The sequence below is a fragment of the Carica papaya genome, chromosome 2 (assembly GCF_054855325.1).
Source record: "Carica papaya isolate Zhongbai chromosome 2, ASM5485532v1, whole genome shotgun sequence".
Classification (NCBI taxonomy): domain Eukaryota; kingdom Viridiplantae; phylum Streptophyta; class Magnoliopsida; order Brassicales; family Caricaceae; genus Carica; species Carica papaya.
Window position 1 is genome coordinate 6,699,062 of NC_142310.1, and position 16,266 is coordinate 6,715,327.

General features: G+C 32.7%; 1 protein-coding gene and 1 pseudogene across 6 annotated transcripts; one reads left to right on the plus strand and one right to left on the minus strand.

Annotated features, from left to right (window-relative positions):
* Nucleotides 1-2,102: 2,102 nt before the first annotated feature.
* Nucleotides 2,103-2,570, minus strand: LOC148268711 (secreted RxLR effector protein 161 pseudogene; annotated as a pseudogene).
* A 3,386-nt stretch (nt 2,571-5,956) lies between these two features.
* On the plus strand, nt 5,957-9,604 carry LOC110823942 (myrcene synthase, chloroplastic-like). Of its 6 annotated transcripts, XM_088212997.1 has the most exons (8): nt 5,957-6,310; nt 6,470-6,740; nt 6,864-6,971; nt 7,056-7,236; nt 7,987-8,205; nt 8,298-8,436; nt 8,786-9,031; nt 9,233-9,604. In XM_088212997.1, the coding sequence occupies exons 1-8, from the start codon at nt 6,065-6,067 to the stop codon at nt 9,527-9,529; spliced, it is 1,707 nt and encodes a 568-aa protein (XP_088069123.1). In that variant the 5' UTR covers nt 5,957-6,064; the 3' UTR covers nt 9,530-9,604. The 6 variants fall into 6 exon arrangements, with proteins under 6 accessions (XP_088069123.1, XP_021910141.1, XP_021910142.1 ...); XM_022054449.2 differs by having other exon boundaries at nt 6,864-7,236; XM_022054450.2 differs by having other exon boundaries at nt 6,864-7,236; nt 7,987-8,037.
* Nucleotides 9,605-16,266: the final 6,662 nt, after the last annotated feature.

Below are 16,266 nucleotides of genomic sequence, written 5' to 3' on the forward strand. Positions count from 1 at the left end.
AGTACGGCGGCTCCTTCGGCTCGTGTTGAGGTTGGGTGTTTTGCTCCGGTCAACTTATAGAGAAGAAAACGATGATTACAACGGTAGAAAAATCACATCGAATGGGAATCGGGAAGGGTCTCATTAGAGACGTTTTTTGAAATACCCTACGGCGGCGCTGCTGGGCTTTGTTAGCGTTTTTCGGCCAATCAGCTGGTCCTTTTACTCCGATTGGTCATGAATGTGTTTAAAAGTAAATTATGAGCAAAGAGTAAAATTTTTATCTCTTTTGGTGGTCGAAAATTGCTCCGGTGCGGCGATGGGTGGTGGCAGTCGGTTCCCCAACGGTTGGGTTGTCTTCTCCGGCGAGGGGTTCTGGCGGCTAAGATTAGGGTTTTGGTGCGAATGGGGTTATTTATACTCATCCGTTTTTTATCTGGACCGTCCATCGCTTTTTGATCTGGACCGTCCATCGCTTTTTGATCTGGACCATCCGATCGCGATTAAATAGGGAGTGAATCTGGGTCGTTCATCGCGATTCAATTTGGATTGTCCGTGCGCGATTCAATTTGGGCCGTTCGTGCATGCGGGAACGGATTTTAACCGTTCAATCGCGCGCACGCGGATCGCCCACGTGGCTCCCACCCCCCCCCGCATGGCCTCTCGTGTCAGCGCCTATGCCACCTGATGCGTCCTGGTTGGTCAGGGCTGCTAACCGAGCATCCGACATAACGTAATTTTTTTAATTTACGTTTTGACTCTTAGTTTTTTATTCTTCTTTCAAAAATACTCCTAAAACCCAAGTTTTCATCCCTTTTTCCTAAAATTATTTTTTAGTTAATCCTTAAAGAATTTTTATCCTTTTTTTTTATTAAATTGAAATAAAATAATTTAAAATAAATTAAATAAATAATAATTATATTAAAAAAATAAAAATAAGAAAAATAAAAATGTTGGGTGTTATAAATAATAAACTAATCTACATATAAGTTTTACGTCCCAGCTAAAAAAATTTTTTAGATGTAAATATTAAATTAGTTTAATATTATTTTTAAATATTTAAATTTATTTTTATATTAAATTTTTTTTCTTTTGATCTATTTATATTAATTATTATTTATTAAATATCACTAATGCTGTTCTGGAAATTTGTCACATTGGGACGAGTTAGATACATGACTTTCTAGTTGAATAAATTTTCATCTTAAATTCATATGATATCTAAAGTATGAAAAAATATATTTTTATTTTAATTTATTTTTTAATATAACAAAAAATAAATATTAAAATTAAAAGCATAAAATTTTAAAAATAAATTCTTTCAACTTCTATTGAGAGGAAAAATATTTTTTTAATTTTTTAATCTTCATTAGAAATAATTCAAATTTTGATATTTTTTTTACACATAAGATGTCATATGTAATACCCTTAATTAATTTTAATATATTTAAAATTAATGTATAAATATAATTTTTAAATTTTTAAAATTTTTATTTAATGTAAAAATGAAGAAAAATAGGTAGAAGATGAAACTGAAAATAAGTTTAGAAAAAAAAAAGGTAAAAATTTTGGTTCTAGGGATGTTTTTGAAAGAAAAATCAGAAACTAAGAATCAAAATATAATTTAGAAAAATTGTACCACGTAGGACGCTCAGTTAGCAGCCCCAACGAAACAGAGCGCACTGCGTGGCAAGGCACGTTGACGCGGTACCACGCGGGAGGCCACGCTGGCGATCCGCGTACCTACGATCGAACGATCCAGATTTATTCCTGCGCGTACGGACGGTTCGAATCCATTCCCCCTTTAAACGCGATTGGATGACCCAAATCAAATCACGATGAATGGTCCAAATCTACATCCTATTTAAACGCGATCAGACGGTCTAGATCAAATCGCGATGAATGGTCCGGATTCACTTCTTATTTAAACGTGATCGGACGGTTCAAATCAAATGCGATGGACAATGCATATTAAAAAGAGACGAATATAAATACCTATTTTCACACTAAACCCTAACCCTAGTCGCCAGACCCCCTTGCCAAACAATTGCAGACTTGTTGTCTACATACAACACTGTAGGTGTTTGTTTGTCCAGCTTTACATCATTGAACACCTTCCTCAACTAAATTGCTTGGTTAGTTGCTGTAGCTGCGGCTACATACTCAGCCTCAGCTGTGGACTGAGCCACAGTATCCTGTTTCTTAGATGCCCATGAAAAAACACCGGAGCCTAGTTTGAACAAGTACCCAGTTGTGCTACGTGCATCTTCTACGCTTCCTGCCCAATCACTGTCACTGTAGCCGACTAATCCACTATCAGCTCTTGCTTTGAATTGAACACCAAAATTCCAGGTTCCGTTCAAGTACCTTAGCACATGTTTGGCAGCTAGTAAGTGTGATTCCATCGGTGAAGCCATGTACCTTGAAAGCAAACTTACTGCAAACAAAATGTCTGGTCTGGTAGCTGTGAGATACAGAAGGCTCCCAATCAGACTTCTGTAATTCCCCTCTTCAACTTTGCTACCTTTCTCGTCCTTTGACAATTTCAGGTTGGACACCAGTGGTGTAGACACTGATTTACAGTGATTCATGTTGAATTTATTTAGAATTTCTTTGGCATACTTTCCTTGTGAAATAAAAATACCCAGGTTGCTTTGATGAATCTCCATTCCCAGGAAGTAGGTAGCCTCTCCAAGATCAGACATCTAAAATTCCTTTTCCAATTTCAGCTTGAACTCTATCATTTTCCTTTTGTTGCTGCCTGTCACCAATATATCATCAACATATACTGCAGTGATAAGACTGTCTTCATCTCTATTCACATACAGTGTATTTTATGTCATGCTCCTCTCAAACCCACAGTGGAGTAAGTATGTATTTAACTTATCATACCAGGCTCGTGGAGCCTGTTTGAGATCGTATAGGGCCTTGTGAAGAAGATAGACGTGTCTCTCCTTTCGAGGTTGAATGAACCCCGGTGGCTGCTCAATATAAATTTTTTCATTCAGCTTGCCATTTAAGAAGGCCGATTTCACATCCAAATGCATCACACTCTAACTAAACTGAGCTGTCATGGCCAGGATGAGTCTAATTGTTTCATATCTGGCCACAGGAGCAAAGGTCTCTGTGTAGTCGATTCCTGGAAGCTGGGAGTACCCTTTTGCCACAAGCCGTGCCTTGTGCTTGTTTGTTGTCCCGTCCGGATTGAGTTTCCCTTTGAACACCCACTTTACTCCAATAGGTTTTTTGTTTGTACTTAATTTTACCAAAGATCAAGTATTATTTTTGTCAATCATCCTGATTTCCTATTCCATGGCAAGTCTCCACTCTTGCTGCTGAAGTGCAAAGATACACCTCAACAGAGAAAGGTTCTTTTGAGGCAAAGATACACCTCTCATAGATGTCAGTTAGACTTTTCATTTTTATTCTCTCTTCTGCTTCACCTTCTACATCTTTTTCATCTTCTTCATCTTCTTCATCTTGTTCATCACTGGTTGGGTTTGATACTGTCATTGATTTCTTTCCTTCTTCAACTGTGACACAGTCTCGTTCGACTTTCTGCTTCTCCTAATTCTCGTCTTGATGTAAAACCTATAAATTTAATTAAGAACTTTATCACATAAATTAAATGATATGATAATAAAATACTATTGTCATATATTAAAATAAATTGTCCAATTATTCGTATAATATATTGAATAAATTGTCAAATAACAATTTATTCAATATATTACGCGAATAATTGGATCGTTGGTATAACACTTATATCCCCAACAAAAGAAAAATTAGTGAACAAATAATGAAAATTTTAAGTAAACAAAAACTCAAAAGTCAAAACATGAAAAAACTCAAACGAGATGACCTGAATTGTTGAAAATAACAAAAATCCTAACCTTAGACACTAAACTGTCTTTCAATAAGACATTCCATCTTCAAACTAATAGGCAGTCAAAAAGAGTAATTCAGACATACTAGAAGATATGTTGAAAGATTGTGTCATTCACTTGAGAGGGAACTGGGATGATCATTTGCCTTTGATTGAATTCGTATCCAATAACAATTATCATACCAACAGTAAAATGGCTCCTTATAAAGCTTTATACAGGAGATCCTGTAAATCACCATCTTGCTGGGAAGAAGTTGGAGAAAAGAAACTAATTGGACTATAAATAGTAGAGGAGACTAGAGAAAATATTGTGTTGATAAGAAGACATCTTCAAACTACTCAGAGTAGGCAGAATGGCTATAATAAAGGGTATTATGATGATCATTTGCCCACGATTTCTTGCATACTGTACTTCTAACCCATCCCATAAATGAATATAATCTTAACATGATTCAAGTCATATGATCACTACATAAAAATCCATTAAAATTTCTTATATTTTGAAGCTTTGAATATACATTTTAATTTTAGTGGGATTAGTGACTTCTAATACATATAATTACAATTTATATTGAAAATTCAATTTGTGAATCCAACATTTCATTCATTCATTGTGGCTTTTGTATTTCAAACTTTTTGTCCTTTTTTCTACTTCCTCCGTTAAGTAGGTTGCTACGTTGTATTTATATAAGAGAATAGTTTTGAGAAGAAGCTATTGTTGTGGCTTTCTGCACTTTAAGAGCAGATTGTTGGAAACTAGTTGTATAAATAAACTAAAAATGTGTACTTTGAAGAATCTTTCTTATATGAATTTTTGATGATCTATGAAAATTCATTCATTTGAAAATGACATGTTATTCGTAAAGATCGATGCAGAATAAATATGAATCAGATTTGTTCATTGCTATACTCATTTTTTTAATAAATTTATAAATTTAGATGTATCCTATACTTAAAGTAGATAAAAATTATTTATTTGACATCTATCCTATTGACAAAATTTTACATCGACTTTTGAAGTCTATTAAATTGCAATTTTCTTAATACACTAAAAAATTTTACTTATAACTATCGACCAATTTATACTTTAAAATAAATTAATTACTATAAACTAATTTTATAAAATAAATTAAGGTTGCATCACTACACTATATCTGTTTCGACATAACGACGTTAACTTATTTTAATAGTAAAATATTGATATCTTAAAAAATCATAAACAGTTAGTTACAATTGTTGATAAAGACTTTCATATATTTTAACTATTGTAATAGTTGATAAAAAATTTTATATACTCTTTTATATTTATAAAATATTAGTTATAAATCAACTAAGAGAAAAAAAATTTATACAAAATAAATCACAAATTATTATTCTTTCTCTAAATTTTTTATCTTTCTCTTCTCTCTTTTCTCCTTATATTTCACTCTTTCTCTCTCTAAAACATGCTCACTTTCTCTCTCTATTTCTTCATCTCTCTAAAAACTCCCCTCTCTCTCATTAACTCTCTTCTCCTCTCTCCCTCACTCCCTCTCTTCTCTTTCTTCTAATTCCTTTTCAATCCTCTCTATTTCTTTACATTTTAAATCTACCTTCAATCTTTGAAATTTTTTCAAATTATCCCAAAAATTATCTAAAATTTAATTTTTTTAAAAAAAATCTACCTTCAATCGCATATTAATATCGAATCTTGACATAAAATATATTTTTGAATATTTATCACTAACGGAAAAAATAATAATATATTTTTGGTTAAAAAATATTTTATTTTATTCGAATCATTAATTCATAGCTTTGTTTTTTATCGATTCAGAGCTACCGACATGCAACACGTGTTTTCACGTGAAAACTGCTCCCCATCTAAGAATAGTACTTGCAAGAGAAAGTACAAAAAAATGCCATATATACATGTACATATATATTCATTTGGACCTACCTTTTTGACTTTATGTACGCATGAAAAACACATGCCTGCCATCAACAGTGGAATATTTTTTTCACTCATTAGACAGAGAAATAAATAATAATAATTACAGAAAATTAAGAAATCAGATCGTGTCATAAATAAATATATATATATATATATGTACGTATAAGGGCATTTGTTGAGTTAAGATCGATATATACACAACAAAGCGTTTACTAAAACTTGCAGTATTCATAATAAGATCTATATCAGGGTGTATAAATTTCTATTGTATGGCTATTCACAGCTTAATTCAAGGATTAATCCCTTCAAGCTTCTTCTTCATGAATAGCAGACCAGAAAATTGTAATCTCATCAAAAATGGTGTCTGTGTTGATCCTTTTAGGGTTCGGTGCAAGCTTGCAGCTGGTGGAAGTGAAATTCCGATGCATCAACAATCCATTCCAAGGAGGTCAGCAAATTATGAACCTCCTCTTTGGAGCTATGATTATATTCAATCTCTGACAAATGATTATCTGGTACGTACGTTTCCTTCTTACCTTGCTTAATTACTAGTGTGCATCTTCTTTATTAATAAAATGATCTGACTTTGCCAAAAAAAAAAAAGATGATATTTATGATCGTTTGATTAGCCTACTTCAAATTTACAAATTGATTAAGCCTTTCTTTTAGTACAGGAAGAATCTTATGGTATACAGTTAAGGAAGCTAAAGGCACAAGTGAGCACGATGCTTGAACTTTTGGAGGATCCATTGGATAGCATTGAGTTAATTGATATTCTTGAGAGGTTGGGATTATCTTATCACTTTACAAATGATATAGACAAAATCTTGAAGTGCATAAGTGAGAAAAACAAAACAAATAATGATTCGTGGAAGAAAAATAATTTATATGCAACAGCACTTGAATTCAGACTTCTAAGACAACATGGCTACCACATACCTCAAGGTACTTAAACATGACCATATTGGCACTTCTTTTTTGAGTTAAATAATGGAGAAATTGATACATAAAGTTGCTTAAGTCAACATGTACAAATTCGTAAAACAAATCTTCATTTGTATCTTGTAGAGATTTTTAATATTTTTATGGACGAGAAAAGGAGCTTTAAGGCACACCTCAACGAAGATATAAAGGGAATTTTGAGCTTGTATGAAGCTTCATATCTTTTGGTAGAAGGTGAAATAATTCTAGAAGAAGCTAGAAGTTTTACCACAAAACATCTTAAGGAATATATAAAGCAAAATAAAAATGATCTTTCAGTGTTTGTGAGCCATGCCTTAGAGCTTCCCTTACACTGGAGAGTTCCAAGAGTGGAGGCCAGATGGTTCATTGAGTACTACGAAAGGAAACAAGACATGAGTCCTATCTTGCTTAAGTTTGCAAAGCTAGATTTCAACATAGTGCAGGCCATTTACAAAAAGGATCTAAAACAAGAGTCAAGGTAAGTAAGAGGAAGCAAATATTTTGTTCATCTATTTTATGACTAAGAAGACCTAATCAATTCTAAAAATAATTAAATTTAGACAATATATAATAGTCTTATAGGCAATGAGAAATTCATAAACGCAATTTGAATATTTAACTTCTTGACTCAAATATCACCAATATTATAGGTAGAAATAAACAATAAATTGATTCATCTTTTATTAAGTTTTTATTATAACAAATTTTCAGTTAGTTACCTAAATTTCAACTTATGGTTGTTATTGTCTTATTTTTGCTAATTAACTTCCAATACAAGATGTATTACATTTGTACTTGAGACACTTTTGGTTTAGCAAGTTTATACATAAGAGTATTATGTAAAAACTCAATTACAACTAGAATTAGTCAATCAAATTGCTTAGTATTCTTCAGAAACTTAAAAGATTCTATATATTTCTTTTACTCTTTAGTGTTAATGTTCTATATTTTTTGGGCAATGGGATTAAGTTAGTGAATTCTAAACTTTGAAAGCTTTAATAAATTGAGTTGATTGTTTTCATGCTTCCATGATACCTACATCACTTTATTGGATTAGTATCATCATATTCTTGGAACGATTTGGTTGTGTTCAAACTTGCATGTTACTTAAGCAACTTTTTTGGATTAGTGTAAAATATGATGTGCTTAAAACATTATGATGAAAAATCTTAATCATTTGCTATAATTTTCTCAAACTAATAGCAATTTTCTTATTTTGCAAAATAAGATGGTGGAAGAATATTGGCTTCGAGGACAAGCTAGTCTTCTCGAGGAGTAGGTTAGTGGAGAGTTTTTTATGGAGTATTGCTGTTACATTTAAGACTCAACTTGGATATTATAGACAAATGGTAACAAAAGTGATTTCTCTAGTGACTACTATTGACGATATTTATGATGTATATGGTACTTTAAATGAACTGAAGCTCTTTACAGATACCGTTAAAAGGTTAGTAATACACACTTTTCTAAATTAATTGTAGTTGTATTATAAGATGATCAACGTTTACTAGATTTATATTATAAATATTAAAATTACAGGTGGGACATTAATGCAATTGACCAACTTCCAGAGTACATGCAAATATGTTTTCTTGGCCTCTATAACTCTATAAACGAAATTTCATTTGGCATTCTCAAGGAGCATGGGACTAATGTCATTCCTCACCTAAGAGAAGCAGTAAGTATCTAATTCGATTTCATTAATGAAATAATTTTTTCAATAGAAATATATATATTTCATTAATTAGATAATCATCCATGCACTAATACTAACACAGGAAATAATAACACAATTTTCTAAATAAAAATTATTTTTAATACAAATCATAACTCAAATCCATACTTTTATAAAGAATTATAGAAATATTAATCATCCAACCAAAAATAGTTGGTAATTTAATTAGATGACTTGTTGTTATTTTATGTATAAATTATGTTTGTATATAAAAACCTTAATTTGTTTTTTTAAAAAGTGAATCAAATTTATAGCAAGTCAATAACCAAATCAATTTTATTTTATTTTTCAGTGGGCAGAATTATGTGAAGCATATTTATTAGAGGCCAAGTGGTACTATAGTAAATGCAGGCCAAGCCTAGAAGACTACATGGAAAATGCATGGATTTCAGTAGGAGGAGCAATTATGCTAAAGCATGTTTACATTCTTACAAATGTTATAAATAATAAACCATTAGATTGTTTAAATGAATACCATGATGTTATTCGTTGGTCCTCAACAATTATACGTCTCGCGGATGATCTTGGAACATCATCGGTATATATCTTAAATTTGATTTCGACAAAATTTTAAATATATTTTTCAATTTAATTGAGATTCTTTTGATATTGAATTCATTATCTCAAATTTTGTAAAGTCTATTTTCATCTTTTCATAATTGAACTATAAGTATAATATAGTTTTTGTAGAGCTTTAATATATAACAATGATGTTTTATTGTTTGTTGTGTACATATAGGTAGAGCTTAAAAGAGGAGATGTTTCAAAGTCAATTCAGTGTTACATGCACGAGACTGGAGCATCAGAGGAAGATGCTCGTCAACATATCAGAAATCTAATTGAGAAAATGTTGAAAAAGATAAATACATACATAATCACATATTCTCTACCACACTCTAAGATATACATCGATGTTGCAATGGATGCTGCAAGGATAGCCCTATGCATGTATAGACTCGGAGACTCTTATGGAGACGGATATAGTGTTAAAGATTATGTATCATCACAACTTGTTCATCCCATTTACATTATGTAGTAAAGGGTATATAGAAGATGGGAAGTATGGATATTGATCATATTACAAAAACTTATATAGATTTTATTTTTCTAATTTTTTGTAATTTTTTTAAACTAATGACTAAATGTACATCTGTCAATCTCTTCATTAATTGAGATTATGATAAAGAAACCGTAGAATAATGGCTTTAATACAGAGAATCCATACATCACCAAGAAATACAGAGAATCCAGTAAGGGATTTGTGAGAATCACTACAAGTTACCCAGTCAGAGTCACTGAAAGCTTTGAGGTGCAGAGAGTTCTCAGCCGGATAAAAAAGACCTTAACTCGGAGTACCTTTAAGATACCTCAAAATCAAAGGTGCAGCTTGCAAATGTGTTTGACTGGGAGTATTTAAAAATTGAGAAAGCTGTTGAATAGAATAACAAATATCAGGTTGAGTATTGGCAAGGTAAAGTAGCTTATCAATGAGTTGCCTGTATAAGAAAGCATCCTGAAGAGGAGGACCATCCTGTTTTGTCAACTTGACAGAAGGAACCATGGGTGTAGAAGTTGGTTTACAGCCCAAAAATCCAGTATCACGAAATAAATCCAAAGTATACTTACATTGGCAAGCATTAATGTCTGCAGAGGAACACAAGATCTCCAAACCCAAGAAATATTTCACTTCACCAAGATCTTTTATTTTAAAAATATCATGTAGAAAATTTTTAACTGATTGAATCTGATCCAAATTATCACTGGCAAGAAACACATCATCTACATACACAAGAATCATAATAAAAGAAAAACCAGTATGCTTAAAAAACAGTGAGGAATCTGAATGGGCTTGCATAAAACCATAAATTTTCAAGGCTTCAGTCAGCTTGAAATTCCATTGTCGACTAACTTGTTTAAGACCGTACAAGCTCATTTTTAATCTATAAACTTGATTGGGCTGAGAGTCATGAACTCCAGGGGGGAAGAGTCATATATACTTCCTCTTTTAAATCACCATGTAAAAAAGCAATATTGATATCCAACTGATGAAGATGTCAGCCTTTTGCAGAAGCTAGTGCCAACAAGTCCGAATGGTGGTTTTAAACAGCTTGACAACAGGTAAGAAAGTGTAAAGAAAAAATCAATTCCAGATTGCTGGGTGTATCCCTTTGCAACTAATCTGACTTTTTATCTTTCGATAGAATCATCTGCATGTCTTTTGATCTTGTAGACCCATTTACAACCAATGGGTCGCTTATCAGGAGGTAAAGGAACAAGATCCCAGGTTTGGTTTGCTTCTAGTGCTTGTATCTCAGTGACCATTGTCTCTTTCCAGCAAGATACTTTAATAGCTTGAGTATAAGTGGTTAGTTCAGTTTCTTAGGATAGGGAAAGAACAAAAGGCTTGTGTGTGTTGTAAAGATTATCATAAGTAAGGACATTTGAAAGGCAATGTGGAGTGGATATAGAATGAGACTTCAAACCATATAAGTAGTAACCATGTAAATGAGACGATTGCTTTATGGATCTATTAGTTCTTCTGAGTGGTGGTGAATGTGAAATAGGTAAGTTATCTGATTCTGTGGTTGAGTCGTTATAATTTTCTGGTGAACTATTTCCAATCAAAGAAGGAGATGCATGAGTAAAAGAATTATCAGATGTAAATGATGAGGAATGAGAATTACCAGAATTAGTTGATCCAGCATAGTAGCTGAGGTCTACATTACCCTGATGCTGTGAAGTCGGTTGTACACTACAATCTGGTGTTAAATCATCAACACAAGGAAGTACAAGATTGTTTGAATCTGTAGTCGAAGGAGTAGAGGATAAATAAGAAAAGGGAAATATATGTTCAAAGAATTGGACATCTCGGGATACAAAAACTTTGTGAGACTGGATATCATAGACTCTATACCCTTTAATATGAGAAGGATATCCAAGGAATAAACACTTAACAGCTTTACAATCGAATTTAGTATGGGTTGGAGAAAGATTTGATGCATAACATAAGCACCCAAACACTTTTAAATGCTGATGTTGAGGAATAGTTTTGAACAGAATTTTAAAAGGAGCTTATAGGTCTCAATCAAAGCTTCGCACTCAAGTAAGGTTTTCTACTTTAGGCAAAAAAATACCAGAGAAAGTTTTTGGATTTCTTGACTCCTTTATTGACGAATGTCGAGACCTGTAAATAGACATGAGTACAACTGATTATATAATCTTAGATAAGAACAGAAGATACAAGTAAATCAAAAGGAATTCAAAAAAAAAATGCTGGTGCTGAAATTCTGGAGTGGATAATAGCTCGTCCGTGATTTTTGGGTAGATTTCTTCCTCTGTTTGTTACAAACTGTGCGAAGCAGCTGGGTCGATAAGTTATCCAAGTATCTTAGATTCTGTCTGGCCTTTCTTTGTGATCTTCGGATCTTATCATCACCCTCCTCCCATTGAAAGCAACCTTGTCCTAAAGGTTAGGAAATTATTCGGCTAAGTTCTGGGCGAGCACCCAGGTAGCTTCTTCGGTTGGGAACTATTTCCATTTAACCAGGTTTTCTTCAATAACCTTGCCACCTCGTTTGATCTAGCAAGTGTCTAGGATAAATTCTGGTTGGAGAATGATGTTGTTGTTGATCGAAGGGGAATAAGCTTGAAAGGTGGCTCTGTGAATGAGAAAACTTAGAGAGAGAAAGTTGAGGAGAGAGAGGGCAGCAAAACAGAGCAAGCTAATGTAACTGCCTCTATTTTACTGTTTTGAAGAGGCGTGCACTTTCTTTGGAGAGAAGAAGTTATTTCTCCTTTTTATTTCAACATATATATATAAATACAAATTTAAACAGATTACATCAACCAACCGATCAAATCAAATTGACCGAAAATCATGCATACACATCGCATAGAATTTTACGTATCCTTCCGTGAAACAACTTCACGGTGGATTTCTTTTTTTTTTTTTTTGAATTTAAACTTAACAAAAAAAATCATTAAATTTAACACTCCCCCTTAATGACTTTTTTCACCAATCCCCACCTTTTCCCGCAATTCCTCAAATTTAGCTTTAGACAGGGCCTTGATTAGAATGTCTGCAAGCTGATCATCAGTGGAGCAATGTATCAGCTTTATTTCTTGATTCCTCTCAGTCTCACGTATAGCATGATACTTAACGTTAATGTGTTTAGTTCTCCCGTGCATTACAGGATTTTTCGCAATGGCAATTGCAGACTTGTTGTCTACATACAACACTGTAGGTGTTTGTTTGTCCAGCTTTACATCATTGAACACCTTCCTCAACTAAATTGCTTGGTTAGTTGCTGTAGCTACGGCTACGTACTCAGCCTCAGCTGTGGACTGAGCCACAGTATCCTGTTTCTTAGATGCCCATGAAAAAACACCGGAGCCTAGTTTGAACAAGTACCCAGTTGTGCTACGTGCATCTTCTACGCTTCCTGCCCAATCACTGTCACTGTAGCCGACTAATCCACTATCAGCTCTTGCTTTGAATTGAACACCAAAATTCAGGTTCCGTTCAAGTACCTTAGCACATGTTTGGCAGCTTGTAAGTGTGATTCCCTCGGTGAAGCCATGTACCTTGAAAGCAAACTTACTGCAAACAAAATGTCTGGTCTGGTAGCTGTGAGATACAGAAGGCTCCCAATCAGACTTCTGTAATTCCCCTCTTCAACTTTGCTACCTTTCTCGTCCTTTGACAATTTCAGGTTGGACACCAGTGGTGTAGACACTGATTTACAGTGATTCATGTTGAATTTATTTAGAATTTCTTTGGCATACTTTCCTTGTGAAATAAAAATACCCAGGTTGCTTTGATGAATCTCCATTCCCAGGAAGTAGGTAGCCTCTCCAAGATCAGACATCTAAAATTCCTTTTCCAATTTCAGCTTGAACTCTATCATTTTCCTTTTATTGCTGCCTGTCACCAATATATCATCAACATATACTGCAGTGATAAGACTGTCTTCATCTCTATTCACATACAGTGTATTTTCTGTCATGCTCCTCTCAAACCCACAGTGGAGTAAGTATGTATTTAACTAATCATACCAGGCTCGTGGAGCATGTTTGAGGTCGTATAGGGCCTTGTGAAGAAGATAGACGTGTCTCTCCTTTCGAGGTTGAATGAACCCCGGTGGCTGCTCAATATAAATTTTTTCATTCAGCTTGTCATTCAAGAAGGCCGATTTCACATCCAAATGCATCACACTCTAACTAAACTGAGCTGCCATGGCCAGGATGAGTCTAATTGTTTCATATCTGGCCACAGGAGCAAAGGTCTCTGTGTAGTCGATTCCTGGAAGCTGGGAGTACCCTTTTGCCACAAGCCGTGCCTTGTGCTTGTTTGTTGTCCCGTCCGAATTGAGTTTCACTTTGAACACCCACTTTACTCCAATAGGTTTTTTGTTTGTACTTAATTTTACCAAAGATCAAGTATTGTTTTTGTCAATCATCCTGATTTCCTATTCCATGGCAAGTCTCCACTCTTGCTGCTGAAGTGCAAAGATACACCTCAACAGAGAAAGGTTCTTTTGAGGCAAAGATACACCTCTCATAGATGTCAGTTAGACTTTTCATTTTTATTCTCTCTTCTGCTTCACCTTCTACATCTTTTTCATCTTCTTCATCTTCTTCATCTTGTTCATCACTGGTTGGGTTTGATACTGTCATTGATTTCATTCCTTCTTCAACTGTGACACAGTCTCGTTCGACTTTATGCTTCTCTCAATTCTCGTCTTGATGTAAAACCTATAAATTTAATTAAGAACTTTATCACATAAATTAAATGATGTGATAATAAAATACTATTATCATATATTAAAATAAATTGTCCAATTATTCGTATAATATATTGAATAAATTGTCAAATAACAATTTATTCAATATATTAGACGAATAATTGGATCGTGGGTATAACACTTATATCCCCAACAAAAGAAAAATTAGTGAACAAATAATGAAAATTTTAAGTAAACAAAAACTCAAAAGTCAAAACATGAAAAAACTCAAACGAGATGACCTGAATTGTTGAAAATAACAAAAATCCTAACCTTAGACACTAAACTGTCTTTCAATACGACATTCCATCTTCAAACTAATAGGCAGTCAAAAAGAGTAATTCAGACATACTAGAAGATATGTTGAAAGATTGTGTCATTCACTTCAGAGGGAACTGGGATGATCATTTGCCTTTGATTGAATTCGTATACAATAACAATTATCATACCAACAGTAAAATGGCTCCTTATGAAGCTTTATACAGGAGATCCTGTAAATCACCATCTTGCTGGGAAGAAGTTGGAGAGAAGAAACTAATTGGACTATAAATAGTAGAGGAGACTAGAGAAAATATTGTGTTGATAAGAAGACATCTTCAAACTACTCAGAGTAGGCAGAATGGCTATAATAAAGGGTATTATGATGATCATTTGCCCACGATTTCTTGCATACTGTACTTCTAACCCATCCCATAAATGAATATAATCTTAACATGATTCAAGTCATATGATCACTACATAAAAATCCATTAAAATTTCTTATATTTTGAAGCTTTGAATATACATTTTAATTTTAGTGGGATTAGTGACTTCTAATACATATAATTACAATTTATATTGAAAATTCAATTTGTGAATCCAACATTTCATTCATTCATTGTGGCTTTTGTATTTCAAACTTTTTCTCCTTTTTTCTACTTCCTCCGTTAAATAGGTTGCTACGTTGTATTTATATAAGAGAATAGTTTTGAGAAGAAGTTATTGTTGTGGCTTTCTGCACTTTAAGAGCATATTGTTGGAAACTAATTGTATAAATAAACTAAAAATGTGTACTTTGAAGAATCTTTCTTATATGAATTTTTGATGATCTATGAAAATTCATTCATTTGAAAATGACATGTTATTCGTAAAGATTGATGCAGAATAAATATGAATCAGATTTGTTCATTGCTATACTCATTTTTTTAATAAATTTATAAATTTAGATGTATCCTATACTTAAAGTAGATAAAAATTATTTATTTGACATCTATCCTAGTGACAAAATTTTACATCGACTTTTGAAGTCTATTAAATTGCAATTTTCTTAATACACTAAAAAATTTTACTTATAACTATCGACCAATTTATACTTTAAAATAAATTAATTACTATAAACTAATTTTATAAAATAAATTAAGGTTGCATCACTACACTATATCTGTTTCGACATAACGACGTTAACTTATTTTAATAGTAAAATATTGATATCTTAAAAAATCATAAACAGTTAGTTACAATTGTTGATAAAGACTTTCATATATTTTAACTATTGTAATAGTTGATAAAAAATTTTATATACTCTTTTATATTTATAAAATATTAGTTATAAATCAACTAAGAGAAAAAAAATTTATACAAAATAAATCACAAATTATTATTCTTTCTCTAAATTTTTTATCTTTCTCTTCTCTCTTTTCTCCTTATATTTCACTCTTTCTCTCTCTAAAACATGCTCACTTTCTCTCTCTATTTCTTCATCTCTCTAAAAACTCCCCTCTCTCTCATTAACTCTCTTCTCCTCTCTCCCTCACTCCCTCTCTTCTCTTTCTTCTAATTCCTTTTCAATCCTCTCTATTTCTTTACATTTTAAATCTACCTTCAATCTTTGAAATTTTTTCAAATTATCCCAAAAATTATCTAAAATTTAATTTTTTTAAAAAAAATCTACCTTCAATCGCATATTAATATCGAATCTTGACATAAAATATATTTTTGAATATTTATCACT